Raw genomic sequence first — 15,545 nt, 5'->3', positions numbered from 1 at the left:
TTTATTGACAAAATACTATTGGGCAGTCAGGTCTTTGAGTGATTTTATAGAATCCTGGGAAATCTGGAGGGTCCTTGCTGAATTTGAGAAAGCAGCCTCTAAAAACTAGGACAAATAATACTACCTCGTATACGTAAAGTTAGGTAGCATAATTGGGTATCTTAGTGCCAATAACATTATAAATCAGACAGCTTGGTCAGCCTGGAAGTTAATGGATAAGATCATTTGTATAGAAAACATGCGATTCAAACTGGAGAAATGGCTCTTAAGGAAATATCAAAATATGATTTATGGGTCTAACTGCACCCTAAGCACTATAAAAGTTAAGGATATAAACATTACCAGGGATATCGACTCTCATCAGGATATTTGAAAATTGATCTGTTTCAGCTTCAATTGTGTCAGCCTCTAAATTGTGCCAACATTTACAAATGTGGTTAACCAGATAACCAGATGTGATAATAACCAGATAATCTATTTTGTGATGTTGATTGAGGGATAGATATTGGCCACTGAAGGACACTGAAGATAACTCCATGACCATAATAAAATTAACTGGCGTATCAGATTCACAGGGCCCAGTTAACTCTCCACTATTAAATTATTCTTAACCAGATGTGTAAAGCAGCAGAGGGACAAGCTGCACTGCAATGGCATCTTATGAATCTCAGGTGTAAACGGTAAAAATCCAACTTTGTCTGTATATACGTGTGAGGGGAAAGAACGATTACTCAGATTCTTCTGATCCACTTAGACCGGTTGTGTCCAATGCATTAGCTTCTCGCCTCATGAGCTAATTGGGAATACACGTGACTAGTTACATTTTCCATGAGGAAATAAAAGAGTAATAGACACCACTGTTTGGCATATGAACTGAATATGCTTATTTGAATGGTATTTTCAAATGCGCTTTAAATTTACTGTCTGTTTGTTGGCAAAATGGCAAGACAAAAAAGCAGAATGTGCAAGTTATCATCGTACGTGCTTTGCTTCCTTGGTTGCTTCTCACAGGCTATCTGCTAAAATAATGCATAACATGGGGCCAGATCTTCTGAGGGGTGCCAATCACAGTCAGAGTGCCAACACTCTCCTATTAACTTGCCCCCAGGTCAGGAGCTGCATATTTTTTGCTCACTCTTCCAACCTGGGCCTGGTGAGAAATGTGAGGTGTACTTGGCCCCCCCCCGAGTCCTCTTCTAGTGCAGGGCAGCAGCATTAGGGCAAGTGAAGCCCCCCACCACCCCTTCCTTTTACAGCACTAGCCATAAGACGGGTCAGGTGCCGTTGATGAATCGGGAGGGTTGGATGGTCAGTCAGGGGATGGGGGTGGTTAGTATGGTGGTCAGGGGTCATAGTCGGGGGAGGGGTGTCAGGAGGTCAGGTGGTTGGGATGTCGTGAAGGTTCGTTTGGAGGGTGGGGGGCACCTGCACCATAGTTGGCCAGGACTTGGTTTTAATCTTTCTAACTTTTCCTGGTTAAAGAGTCCAAACCATCAGAAGCCTCTGATTTAAATCAGTTTGACGGTTTCCAGTGCAGGGTAATTACCCACTGGGAGCTTAAACTTCCTGGACAATTCCTGTGCAACCTTGTGAATCCGCCGCCCCCCACCCCCAGCTCATCTTCTGGGATACCTCAGGGAATGACTTCCTGGGGAACAGGTATTCTGGGCCATGGTGAAAACGCCAGAGGTCAGGATCTTGGAAACACCAGCATTATATGCACTTCTAACTTTTTGAAAAAAAATCAGTCATCATGGTCAGCTCAAGCAATCTGAATAAATGCACCAAAAGAATTCAGGCCCATCCAATACAGGCAACTGCTACAGGGCATGTCCTGGCAATGGGTAAGCAATTTCCAACCATTCCCTGAACGAAGAGCACAGGCAGACCTGGTGTGTGTTGTTGTGCAAACCAATATTCTCAATAATCACTTGATAAACTCAAAGTTTCACTTGCAACTGTCAGGCAAAAGCCTAGAACCTACAATAAGTTATGTTGTTGTTGACAAATTCATGCCAGAATTCTTAGCATTGGTGAAAGAGAAGGACTGCAATGTTTCAAACTGAGTGGTATTAGAGGTTTGTTAAATAAATATAGATGAAGTACATACAATGCCAGCAAATGCAAGGAATTTTTCTTTTAAAACTAACATTAGTGCAAGTGGCCAAAATGCTACCACGGCTTAGTCCAAATATCAGACATTCCAAGAGTATATTCCATATTCACCAGGTACACTCTATTACCTACATTTATTTATAAATTGTCCCTTGGCAGGAACTGACTGTAGGTGTCTCCTATAGGAGTAAAAACGCATTTAACAAAACACAGACTCACAAATCATCACTGTTTGTACTCTAGTGCCACCTAGTGTCATCAAAGCAGAATTGTGTCAAAGCAAAAGCAATGAAAGTGATCGGATTAAAAGTAATTTTTTTTTGCACAGGCAGATTTCAAGTCCTTGGGTTGAGGATTGAACAAAAATAAAGTTCTTGCTCAAATACTCCTGCTGTGACAAACTGATGTACGCTGGTTTACAGTGAGATTTCTATGCTTGCTTCATCAATGGCACTTGGAGCATTCCTGGTCATTTCAAAAACAGTATTTTAATAGACATCCATTGTGAAAAGAACCAAACCAAAAACAGAAATACCTGGAAAAACTCAGCAGGTCTGGCAGCATCGGCGGAGAAGAGCAAAGTTGACATTTCGCCGATGCTGCCAGACCTGCTCAGTTTTTCCGGGTATTTCTGTTTCTGTTTTGGATTTCCAGCATCCGCAGTTTTTTTGTTTTTATCTCTGTGAAAAGAACCAACTTGCTGCCATATGGGAAATACTCTGCTTTTAGTTTACCCGTTTCACAGAATGTTCCAGAAGAAACCGAAAGTTTAGGAAGATTAACTAGCTCATTCTTTGTCACTGTGGGGTCAGTTGTGACAATGAAAAATTACACATTCAGTAATTTAATGTTAGGCAAAGATCATATCATTGCTGAATGATGTAACTCTGTTGAGCCTACAATAAGCTCTCTCTAAAAATGTTTTGCACTGTTAGGCATACCCCATACTAGAACAGAACTGAAATGCAAAACTTAAAAAATTAGTTTTAAGCATTTGAAAAGTCAGAATAGTCTGGATTTTGAACTGATTTGTTTTTCTGTTGATTCAAAACTTTACTAAAATATTACCCCCAGCTAAGGCTCTACAGCTGAGTTCATCTATAACTCATACATCATGGGCTGAACTTTCCACTCTGCATGCTGGGCCTGACATGCTCGAGCGCAAAATAACGCGCGATGATGTCAGGCGAGCATCTGACATCATCGCGCACTCGCACAACATTTCGGTAGGCGGGCAGAGATTCGGCAGCGCTCCCACCGACAATTAAGAGGCCTATAAAGGTCACTAAAGTATGGGTTAACAGGGATTTTTCGCTGCCCGTTCAACCTTACAGTTGGTGGGCGGGCGAGCGAATCAGTCAGGCGGCCTTTGTATTTTTCAGGAAACGTCATCCGGGGGCAGGTTTGTGGTTGGGGAGGGTTTAAACTAAAACGTCAGGGGCGGGGGGGGGGCGGTGGGAACCTATGCAAGGAGTCAGAGGAGGGGGGAAAAAAAGGAAAAGGCGGTGGAGTTGCATTGCTGGTTAAAGAGGAAATTAACGCAATAGTGAGGAAAGATATTAGCTCTGATGATGTGGAATCTGTATGGGTGGGGCTGAGACTAAGGGGTAAAAAACATTAATGGGGGTTGTATATAGACCCCCAAACTGTAATGGTGGTGTTGGGAATGGCATTAAACAGGAAATTAGAGACGAATGCAATAAAGGAACATCTGTAATTATGGGTGACTTTAATCTGCATATAGATTGGGCAAATCAAATTAGTAACAATACCGTAGAGGAGGAATTCCTGGAGTGTATACAGGAGTTCTTCTGGACCAATACCTTGAGGAACCAACTAGACAACAGGCCAAAACAAAAACAGAATTACCTGGAAAAACTCAGCAGGTCTGGCAGCATCGGCAGAGAAGAAAAGAGTTGACGTTTCGAGTCCTCATGACCCTTCAACAGAACTGATTCTTCAACAGTTCTATTGAAGGGTCATGAGGACTCGAAATGTCAACTCTTTTCTTCTCTGCCGATGCTGCCAGACTTGCTGAGTTTTTCCAGATAATTCTGTTTTTGTTTTGGATTTCCAGCATCCGCAGTTTTCTGTTTTTATCATTAGAGAACAGGACATCCTAGTTTGGGTATTGTGTAATGAGAAAGGAATAATTGGCAATCTAGTTGTGCGAGGCCCCTTGGGGATGAGCAACCATAATATGATAGAATTCTTCATCAAGATGGAGAGTGATGCAGCTGATTCTGAGACTAGGGTCCTGGATCTTAATAAAGGAAACTACGATGGTATGAGGAGTGAGTTGGCTATGATGGATTGGGAAACGTTACTTAAAGGGATGACGGTGGATAGGCAATGGCAAACATTCAAAGAGCACACGGCTGAACTGCAACAATTGTTTATCCCTGACTGGCACAAAAGTAAAATAGGAAAGGTGGTCAAACCATGGCTTACAAGGGAAATTAGAGATAGTATTAGATCCAAGGAAGAGGCATACAAATTGGCCAGAAAAAAACAACAGACCTGAGGATTGGGAGCAGTTTAGAGTTCAACAAAGGAGGACCAAGGGGTTAATTAAGAAAGGGAAAATAGAGTATGAGTAAGCTTGCGGGGAACAGAAAAACTGACTGTAAAAGTTTCTATAGGTATGTGAAGAGAAAAAGATTGGTGAAGCTAAATGTAGGTCCCTTACAGTCATAAACAGTGGAATTTATAACGGGGAACAAAGAAATGGCTGACCAACTAAATACATACTTTGGTTCTGTCTTCAGAAAGGAAGACACAAATGTTGGGGAGGACAGGGTTTAGTGAAAGGGAGGAACTGAAAGACATCAGTATTAGTAGGGAAATGGTGTTGGAGAAATTGATGGGATTGAAGGCCAATAAATCCCCAGGGCCTGACAATCTATATCCCAGAGTACTTAAGGAAGTGGCCCTAGAAATAGTGGATGCATTGGTGATCATCTTCCGAGATTCTGTAGACTCTGGAGCAGTTCCTACAGATCGGAAGATAGCTAATGTAACCCCACTATTTAAAAAGGGAGGTAGAGAGAAAACACGGAATTATAGACCAGTCAGCCGAACATCGGTAGTGGGGAAAATTCTAGAGTCCATTATAAAAGATTTAATAGCTGAGCACGTGGAAAACAGTGACAGAATCGGGCAGAGTCAGCATGGATTTACGAAAGGGAAATCATGCTTGACAAATCTACTAGAATTTTTCGAGGATGTAACAAGTAGAATTGATGAGGGGGAGCCAGTGGATTTGGTTTATTTGGACTTTCAGAAGGCTTTCAACAAAGTACCACACGAGAGTTTAGTGTGTAAAATTAAAGCGCATGGGATTGAAGGTAGTGTATTGAGATGGATAGAAAACTGGTTGGGAGACAGGAAACAAAGAGTAGGAATAAACGGGTCTTTTTCCGAATGGCAGGCAGTGACTAGTGGGGTACCGCAGGGATCAGTGCTGGGACCCCAGCTATTCACAATATATATATTTTAATGATTTAGATGAGGGAACTAAATACAATATCTCCAAATTTGCAGATGACACAAAGCTGGATGGGAGGGTGAGCTGTGAGGAGGATGCAGGGATGCTTCAGTGTGATTTGGACAAGCTGAGTGAGTGGGCAAATGCATGGCAGATGCAGTATAATGTGGATAAATGAGAAACAAAAACAAAAATACCTGGAAAAACTCAGCAGGTCTGACAGCATCTGCGGAGAGGAACACTGTTAACGTTTCGAGTCTGTATGACTCTTCAACAGAACTAAGTAAAAATAGAAAAGAGGTGAAATATAAGCTGGTTTAAGGGGGGGTGAGACAGGTAGAGCTGGATAGAGGACCAGTGATAGGTGGAGATAGCCAAAAGATGTCATAGACAAAAGGGCAAAGAGATGTTGACTGTGGTGATATTAGCTAAGAAATGTGCTAATGGGGCTAATTTTTAAATGTATTTCCATCACCTATTTCCATTATTTTTAAATGTATTTCCATCCATTGTTTTATCTCTATCATTTAGCCTATTTCAATCCCCCCCCCCACCCCATTCCCACTAGGGCTATCTGTACCTTGCTCATCCTGCTTTCTACCCTTAAAGTTTCCATTAGCATATTTCTTAGATAATATCACCACCATCAACACCTCTCTGTCCTTTTGTCTGTGACACCTTCTGGTTATCCCCACCTATCACTGGCCCTCTTTCCAGCTCTACCTGTCCCACCCCATCCCTTAAACCAGCTTATATTTCACCTCTTTCCTATTTTTCCTTAGTTCTGTTGAAGAGTCATTCGGACTCGAAACATTAACTGTGTTCCTCTCCGCAGATGATGTCAGACCTGCTGAGTTTTTCCAGGTATTTTTATTTTTGTTCTAGATTTCCAGCATCCGCAGTATTTTGCTTTTATCTTAGTGGATAAATGTGAGGTTATCGATTATTATCTGAATGGCTATAAATTGAGAGAGGGGAATGTGCAAAAAGACCTGGGTGTCCTCGTATACCAGTCGCTGAAGGTAAGCATGCAGGTGCAGCAGTTGGTAAAGAAGGCAAATGGTATGTTGGCCTTCATAGCGAGAGGATTCGAGTACAGGACCAAGGATGTCTTGCTGCAATTATACAGGGCCTTGGTGAGACCACACCTGGAATATTGTGTGCAGTTTTGGTCTCCTTATCTGAGGAAGGATGTACTTGCTATAGAGGGAGTGTAGCGAAGGTTTGCCAGACTGATTCCTGGGATGGCAGGACAGACATATGAGGAGAGATTGAGTCGGTTAGGATTATATTCACTGGAGTTCAGAAGAATGAGGGGGGATCTCATAGAAACCTGTAAAATTCAAACAGGACTAGACAGGGTAGATGCAGGAAGGATGTTCCTGATGGTGGGGGAGTCCAGAACCAGGGGTCACAGTCTGAGGATATGGGGTAAACCATTTAGGACTGAGATGAGGAGAAATTTCTTCACCCAGAGAGTGGTGAGCCTGTGGAATTCGCTACCACAGAAAGTAGTTGAGGCCAAAACATTATATGTTTTCAAGAAGGAGTTAGATGTAGCTCTTGGGGTGAAAGGGATCAAAGGGTAAGGGGAGAAAGTGGGAGCAAGCTATTGAGTTGGATGATCAGCCATGATCATAATGAATGGCAGAGCAGGCTCGAAGGGCCGAATGGCCTACCCCTGCTCCTAGTTTCTATGTTTCTACGGGATGAGGTTTCTGATATTAAATTTTTTTTAAATCTATGCACCGAATTTTTATAACGTCCACGCACAGGTGACTCATTCTGATGCGTGGATATTTTTTTCTGGATTTTAAATTCCGTCTTTATTGATTTTAAGTTCATCAGCTCCCTGAGGGCAGCTCTCTGCCCTTCAGGGAGCTTTCCTTGCACGCTCCCTCGTGCCCACGCTGACTTCAGCGTTCACCCTCTTCCCACCCCGACCCTGGCAGCGCTGAGGTTTTCAGCGCACCTTTTCACGCTGGCTAGCCGTTAATCGGTCAGGCAGCACATAATCATGATTAGGGAACAAGCGTGGTTGGTGGTCTGTTCCCGATTGCAGCTGCCTGCCAAACCAAAAATTCTGCCCCATGGCTGCGAACAATTACAGGCACTATTACAAATAAAGACAACAAAGTACACCACATATTTTGATCCATTTGCAGCCTCACTGGTAAGGACTATTAAAGTATTTGACTACAACCTGAATATTTGAAGATGTGGTCGATTAAATTTAGTCATAAGCAGTACTTGTAACTTTTCAATGGAATATCACTCCCCCATCATTTTACTTTCCTTCTACCTATAATTATATTCAAAACAATTAAAAAGGTCTACTTTTAAAGGTAGACATATGCCTCAAGAGGGAGGGAGGGTACACCAAGCAGGACTTGGAGAGAAGCGTTAGGAAAGATGACTGAAAAGTTGTGGTGATTTGGGAAGCATCCTGGAGATAAAAATGAAGTTAAGACAGAAGGATTTAGAAAAAAAGAATACTAGAGTGCAGGTTTGCCACGGCTGTAGGCTCTGGCACTGATGATGGAATGAAAGTGCAAAGGGAGGGGAAATATACAGTTCATAAGTCAGAAAAGCAGAGGGTGCAAGTTGGTATATGGAAGGTTGCAATAGTCTGATGAAGTGAGGCATTGGAGGGAATTCTGAATGTGCAGATTCTGAAATGGATGTATTGTGGAATGGAGGATGAAAAGAGGTCAGTGAGGACAGGGACTTAGTACAGCACAGATGCCAGCACAGAACTCGAGATGTGTTGGAATTTTGGGCAGGGAAAATCGAAGGAGGCTCATGCTAGTAATGAAGAATAAGATGACTAATGAGATGAGAGCTTTAATGATGGCTGGGAGAGAGGTAGGGAATGCTGAAGTGGAAATAAGCAGTAAAGCCTTGCAAATCAAACATGCAATGCCCTAAAATTATAATTGTTCATTGTGCTTGAATAACTTGGTCTTCTACAAGTATCTTAAAAAGTCTAAAAATTATTGAAAATATTGTTGTATTTCCACATTTGGTTTTTTCCACAAATAATCCTAGTCACAGCCAGACAAATTGCCATTTTGCAGGAGAATTGAAAGACCTGAGATTATGACAAAAATGTTTTGCAGAGAAGGACACCATAGGCCCAAAGATAAGGGGACCAACATCTTGCCTTTGACGATCCTACCAAACAGGTGAATGTTTATGAAGCAATAGCAGGATGTTCTACAGAGCTATCTTTGTACAAATCATAAATGCCATGAGAACTATTTCAAAATACTAGCCTGTGATTCATAGGTCAATGTGCCATCCACATGTCAAGGCAATTACTATGCTACCATGCAGATTATCACCAAGGTGCGCAACAAACTGCTAAAGTTGCATATGAGGTTAGGATAATTGGTTAAACAGCTTAACACTTCAGTTAATCTGCTAATAATGCTAGCGAGAAACTAACAATCTTCATCACAGCTCTGTGGATATTGACAGTCACAGCTGCCTCCAGCATTCTGAAGCACAGTCTTCTGGAACCATGAGACAAGCATCATGTTGTTCTTTGGCTGATGATCTTCTTTCAACTCCCATCTGCATACCAAAACAGCACTTACTCAATTTGTCAGGCCATATAGCTGATTACAAATATGTACTGGATTATCAGAAATTTCAACCACCACTTCCTTTTGTGACTCATTATTTTCAATTATTATGAAAGTATGAAAGCTACCCAACGCTGATTTCATCTTAACATTAAACATTAATAAAAAAATCAGCCTCCAGGGAGTTTCTAAACATTTTATAATAATTAACTTCCTGTGCAATCACATGGTAATTGATTGCCATTAAACAGGCTTCTGCATTAAACAACAAAGCACCAATCTAAATTTAAAAGCAGTCCCGACATTACTACACCATTAGGAACAAAACAGCTTATATTTCAGAATTTAGTTTTGTTTGATCCAAACTGCAAATCTAATCCCAAAGCTGCTAAAGGGTCAACTTTCTCTCAAATGAATGGAAGTGGAAATAAATTGTCCCTTACTTATCTGACAGTCAAGCGCTAAATATCAAAATGCTATTTTAACTGCTGTGATTATGGATGGTCCCTCCAGTTTGTAATTTTTCGCCATTTCCATAAATCTTGGATTCTTTAAAACTTTTGAAGATTGATTTTGGAGGAAAAGCCAATTGACTATTGGTGGAAACAGCATGAACACCTACTGTCAAAAAATAAAGCTGCATCAGGGCCTTTCTTTAGGAATTAACCGATACCTTTCAAAGGAGTTCAACAAGGTACAAGATGTATGTCTTTATATTCTGAGCCAGAAGAGCAAAAAGTTTGCTTTTCAGAGCTTTTTAAATGGTAAGTACAGAAGATTAGAGTAATCACAATTTAACAAGGTATAAACAGCTTATTGAGCAACTGAGCTCACCAAAAAAAAACCTACACACCAGATGATGAGAAATTGGTTATTATCAACTGCGCACTATAGGTTGTTGCCCATTCTAAGCACGGGCTGTATAGTGATATAGACTGTACTCCACAAGTTGAAGCACATCATCATCCCTAAAATGTGATAATTGAGCCAGGAACACCAATGATCAAATAGATTATTTTAATTCAGAGAGAAAATATATTTAATGCATTTTCTCAGCAGCCAAAAAAAAAGAGGCACGAGCACATGACATATCGCTTGTGCTAGCTTTGACTGGCTTAATAAGCACTGAACTAAATTATTTACAAATTTGCCAGCATTAACAATTCACGCACAAGTGAGACAAATAATGGCACAAAGACAATAACTTGTTCCCTGCATTTACAAGTTTTTGCAATTTCAAAGTAATCTTCAAGCACAATGCAGCTAAGAAAGATTATGATACAAGTTATATCCCAATTGATACTTTGCCCCTCTTGTAGTCACTGAAAGTATTTCAAGATCATGTTACCAATCAATAACAAGGCTAGCTTCAAATTTGGTTTGTGAACAGAGCCTTGCTTTTAAGTTGTCTTTCCTTAGTTCTGTTGAAGAGTCGTACGGACTCGAAACGTTAACTGTACTCCTCTCTGCAGATGCTGCCAGACCTGCTGAGTTTTTCCAGCCATTTTTGTTTTTGTTTGGGAAGTCTCTAGCTCTTTTCTGTTTGTGAATAGAGGAATATTTTGAAAAAGCAAAAGGAGGTAACGACAGTCAGGTCTACCAACAGGAAGCTCCAAGAGAAAGCTGTGGCCAGGATCAAGTGTATGCAGGAGAAATTATTTTATTTGTTAAGTAAGTCAAATCTTCTCGGCCTTTTGGCTAAGATCAAGTGTAGCATCTGTCCTTATCAGTTGCAGAGGATTAGGGACGGGCAACAAATGCTGGCCCTGTCAATGATGCCCACATCCCATGAAAGAGTAATAAAAAAGATTAAAGTAAGTGAATCTGATCATTGCTCTGTATTAAACACAAAACGCTTGTGCTGGTTACAGGTTGACATAGCACTATGATATGACAAGATCCAAGGTGAGGCCTTAAATTTCAAACCTTATGTTTTCACATTCACAACTCCCTTCACGGTATGATGTCTAGAAACTTGAGGGATGGCAGGGGTGAAATAGAGAAAATCTTAAATCAAAGCAAAACTTTTGCTATAGTCACTCACAAAATGGGTCTGTGCGAGAAAAAAAAGGTCACTTCTGATTGGCTTATTCTAAACTCTTACCTGAGATTGCATGTTCAGATATTGCTTCTACAAAAATGGAGCTTTGACTTGGATATTGGCTTCTAATCCACTTGCACACTTCATCCTCTGTCCACAAGGCAACAGGCTTATTTTGCATTGATCTGTTTTGCACTACTCGAATCTTACATTCTTCAAGTTCAAGCTGATTCCCAGAGTTACTAACAGGTAAAGTCTGTCAGATTGAAATAAATGTTAGAAAATACCTACTGCATCCCACATCAAGTTAAAGAATTAACTACTGAAGCAATTAAGTAACTATTTTGGCTGAACAACAATTTCTGAAAATGTGTAACTTTGTTATGTTGGCTGATGCATATTCTAAATATTTGAATATTTAGAACAACGTAACCTCTCCCCAAAATTGTCATAAAAATATAAAGTCACACAAATGGCAAGGATTTTAAATATATATATAATACAATTTATCAAAATCTGGCTTTACTGTACAGAAACAAATATTGTCATGGTTAATATTTAAAGAAGTACTGAATTAGATTGGACGAGGATCAGTAATTAAGTTAATTAGCACCAGCTCAGTAGTTCTGAATATTGACAAGCTTTTACCTTGTTGATTATGTTTAGAAAAATATTTTAAATCAAGAATTCATAATGTTCAATGTTTAATACGTAAATAGTAAAACCTCAAGCTAATGAATACTGAATTACAAATTGCATTACAAATATTGCCATTTTTCAATTCATATCACATGCCATGATGGTATTTTTAAAAATAAGCCTCTGAAATAAGTAGCTCCTTGTTCATTTCCAAATATCAAAATTAAAAAGTGACTTGACTCTGCTAAGAATATTGTGGTGATCAATGCCAGAGAACGAGGGCAGCATAAATTCCCTCAACTCAGTATCGGATTGGTTCCTTGAGAGCCATTTCATCAGTTTAATCAAGGTGAAATGTTTTTGTCACAGTATAAGAGTTGACATGAGAACAATATTGTGTGTCAAGGTACACTGCAATAGAGACAGTGAGCAATACCTCACTATTGTGAATCTGAAAAGCAAATTGGTATTTCGTTTAAAAATCATCATTCAGGTCAAATAAAGCGATTCAAAATTAGTTTTCCCAAGTTCACATTTTATGATAGAGATAAATAACTTAGAAGGATTTGGCTTTATTTTCAGAGGATGACAGTGAGGCTGCTTCAAAACGTTATTTCATAAATGGCAGAACATGAGCTTCGAATCTCTAGTGTAGCTGATGCTCAGCAAAAGCAAAATATTTCCTCAAAAAGAGGAGGAACAGTCACCCTGAGCAACTTTGTCATGCACATTGGCTGATAATAGATTGCCAAAGGCAGAAGCCTCAGAGGATTCTGGCTAGGGAAGGTGTATAAAGCAAAGCTGACATCGGGAAGTGAAAAGAATGGAAGAGAAAAATACCATGAACTCCAAAGTCAATGCTTTTTAGTAAAGTTGTACAGTACACGATGTATACAGATACTCAACTTAATGCACTAATAGATCCACTATTTCTATATTTAAAAACAACCTAATGAAGATGACAGGAAAAGTCACAAATTTGTTTGAAAATTTTAAAGATCAATGTGTTGAAGTGAATTAATTGTCATGGATAAAAAAATTGGAATTCCATCTGCAACCATTTTCAAAATGGATAAAAAGAACATCTATATGTGAACTTCATTTAAAACCAAGCTACAATTTTTAACTTCTTACTTACTCCTTTTTTTTAAACATATCTTGCACCCCACACAAATCATTGGCCAGGAAATCAATGAGTCAATTTGTTCTATAGTTTATAACTTTGTCTATTATAGAACGTAACAAACTGCTGAGAAATTGCTGAGAGAAGCTCAGGTTGAATGGATTTACAATTCACCATTCCTATAGGATTTGGGATCACTCCGCAGAAGTACCCCACATGGTCTCGCTGACATTAGAAACATTATTCTGGGAGAGTACCGCATCCCTCATTTAGCACGCCTAATGTGCTCCTAAAAAAAAGTGGGCTAAATGGAAGTGTGCTAAAAGAAAAGCACTTTCCTATAAGAAAATTATGTAATAAGGGTGGATTATGTTCCTGACCTGTAATTTTTATATTTAAAAACCTAATGGCTGCCTTGAATATTACTGGCCCAAAAATCCTCTGACTAACTCCTGGTGCCATGCCCATGGTGTGGACAGCTATGGTCTTCCATTGGATTGATCTATGATTATGCTTGGCAAAGTACTGCAGTGGCTTGCCATTGCCTTCTGCAGAACTCCTCTGTTCTTACCAACTGCCCTCAGGCATTTGGAAGGATTTTGGTCTCATTATGAACACACCAGCAAATCCTGGAGTGCAACATGAACCTGGAGCTTCTGGCCCTGAGACACTACCATTGCACCACAAGGCCCCCTAAATAACTTAATAACTCTGAATAACTTACAGTATTAATTCTTTCCCTTCTGCTCACCACTTTCCACCTCCAGCTTGCTGACTCTTCTACTCCTTGCTCCCCACCCCCCAAAGTCTCCAGCTCACCCCCTCTCCCCGACCCTTTTGTTTGCCGCCTCCCTGCCCGACCTTCATACTCACCGTCTCTCCTGCTCGCCGACCATCCCTGCCAGGAGTGTCGGCAAGTGAGAGAGGAGGTGAGTGGGACGGTTGAGGAGGGAGGCGCAAAGCGGCAGTTTGCTTTTAAAAAAGACTCAGGAACCACACCAAAACAAAAAGGGCAGAAGCACTAGTGGGGGACATCCCTAGTTTACCAAGCACACTAAAACAAAAATATGTGATTAGATTGTGCTTTAAATGAGGGACACATGCAACTAAAGTGCTAACTGGTGGCTACTGACCTGTAAATGGTGGTCATGGTGATGCACTGGTTTTGTTTGGCAGGGTTCAAAATGTGGCTCTGGGACATCTTCACAGTCCATTACTGAATGACAAATATGTGGTTCTGAAATAAAGTCCCAAGATCAATAACAGGCTGTAACCTATTTGCAAAACAAAAAGCATTTAGTCCACTGAATACCAAAGCAGTTTTCAAAATACAATTTGAAAACCCTAAACTAGTAGACAGATGATCCGTGAAATTGTGTTCTTAAATCAAGTTCTAAGACATCTTACAGGCCAGTTAAACACTGTTGTTTCTGGGCTTAGCACAGCTAATTTTGTTGGCGCAAAGTCCAGAAACTCAGGAACAGAATTTTGTTTTTAAACCTGCTTTTGCACACAAGAACACAAGAGGTATGAGCAGGAGTAAACCAGGTGGCATGTTGAGCTTGCTTCACCTTTCAATATGATCCAGGCTGATCGTGGGTTTCAACTCCATTTTCCCATCTGCTCCCCATATCCCTTAAATCCCTAAGAGACCAAAAATCTGTCTATCCCAGCCTTAAATGTATTCAATAATGGAGCAACCACAACCCTCCGAGGTAGAGAATTCCAAAGATTCATAACCCTTTGAGTGGGGTAATTTCTCCTCATCTCAATTCTAAATGATCAGCCCCTTATCCTGAGACTGTGCCCCTGTGTTTTAGACTCCCCGACCAATGGAAAAATTATCTCAGTGTCTACCCTGTCAAATCCATTCAGAACATTGTAGGTTTCAATCAGATCACCTCTCATTCTTCTAAACTCTAGAGAATATAAGCCCAATTTACTTGGCCACTCATCACAGGACAACCCCCTCCATCCCAGGGACCAATTTAGTGTGCACTGTTCATACCTTACAGTAAATGGTCAAATACTATGTCACATTTTTAACAGTTAATTGGTTGTATCTTTTAAAATATGAAGATAATGGCTCAAATGTTCCTGTCTCCGGGTCATCGGATACCGGATGTACAATCCAAAATATGCGCCGGGACCCTGCAGAACATATTGACCTCCATGAGAATTGCCCAGGAAGTTTCAAATTCCAATCAGCAATTCCCATGCTCCCCATGACCCTCTGTGAATATCTCTGACTCTGGGTTAGAGTCAGAGAGTTTGAACAGTTCCAAGGGACTTAACTGAATAGTTACCCCAGAAATGGACAGAAAAATCCTAGTCTAATTCCTGGGTAACTACAACACTGATGCCCCATTCAATCACCCTGACCTCCCCGAATGCCCACTCAAACTCCTGACTAACCCCCCTTACCGCCTGACTACCCCCAACCTGACCTGATAATCCCCCAGACCACCCGACTAACCCCCAACCTGACCCAAAAAAGACCACATACCCAGCCATCAGACTGCACCCCATCACCAGACCTGACTGCCCCCAAGC

General features: G+C 40.6%; 1 protein-coding gene and 1 pseudogene across 4 annotated transcripts in view; one reads left to right on the top strand and one right to left on the bottom strand.

Annotated features, from left to right (window-relative positions):
* The window catches only part of LOC121278348 (sterile alpha motif domain-containing protein 12-like), a 68,552-nt gene that overhangs the window by 47,743 nt on the left and 5,264 nt on the right, over nucleotides 1-15,545 (bottom strand). For all 4 annotated transcript variants that reach the window (XR_005943119.1, XM_041188665.1, XM_041188664.1 and 1 more), the window contains exons 2-3: nucleotides 14,126-14,266; nucleotides 11,294-11,486 (exon numbers count right to left, since the gene is read on the bottom strand). Coding sequence is in view for 3 of the 4 variants with exons in the window: in XM_041188665.1 (XP_041044599.1) it covers nucleotides 11,294-11,486; nucleotides 14,126-14,206 (274 nt within the window). In the remaining variant the exon portion in view is untranslated. The remainder of the gene's footprint in view (nucleotides 1-11,293; nucleotides 11,487-14,125; nucleotides 14,267-15,545) is intronic.
* Nucleotides 10,868-11,092, top strand: LOC121278502 (annotated as a pseudogene).

This window comes from Carcharodon carcharias, chromosome 5 (genome assembly GCF_017639515.1).
Source record: "Carcharodon carcharias isolate sCarCar2 chromosome 5, sCarCar2.pri, whole genome shotgun sequence".
NCBI classification, from domain to species: Eukaryota; Metazoa; Chordata; class Chondrichthyes; order Lamniformes; family Lamnidae; genus Carcharodon; species Carcharodon carcharias.
Note: the sequence above shows the minus strand (reverse complement) of the source record. Positions and strands in the feature narration are given on the sequence as shown.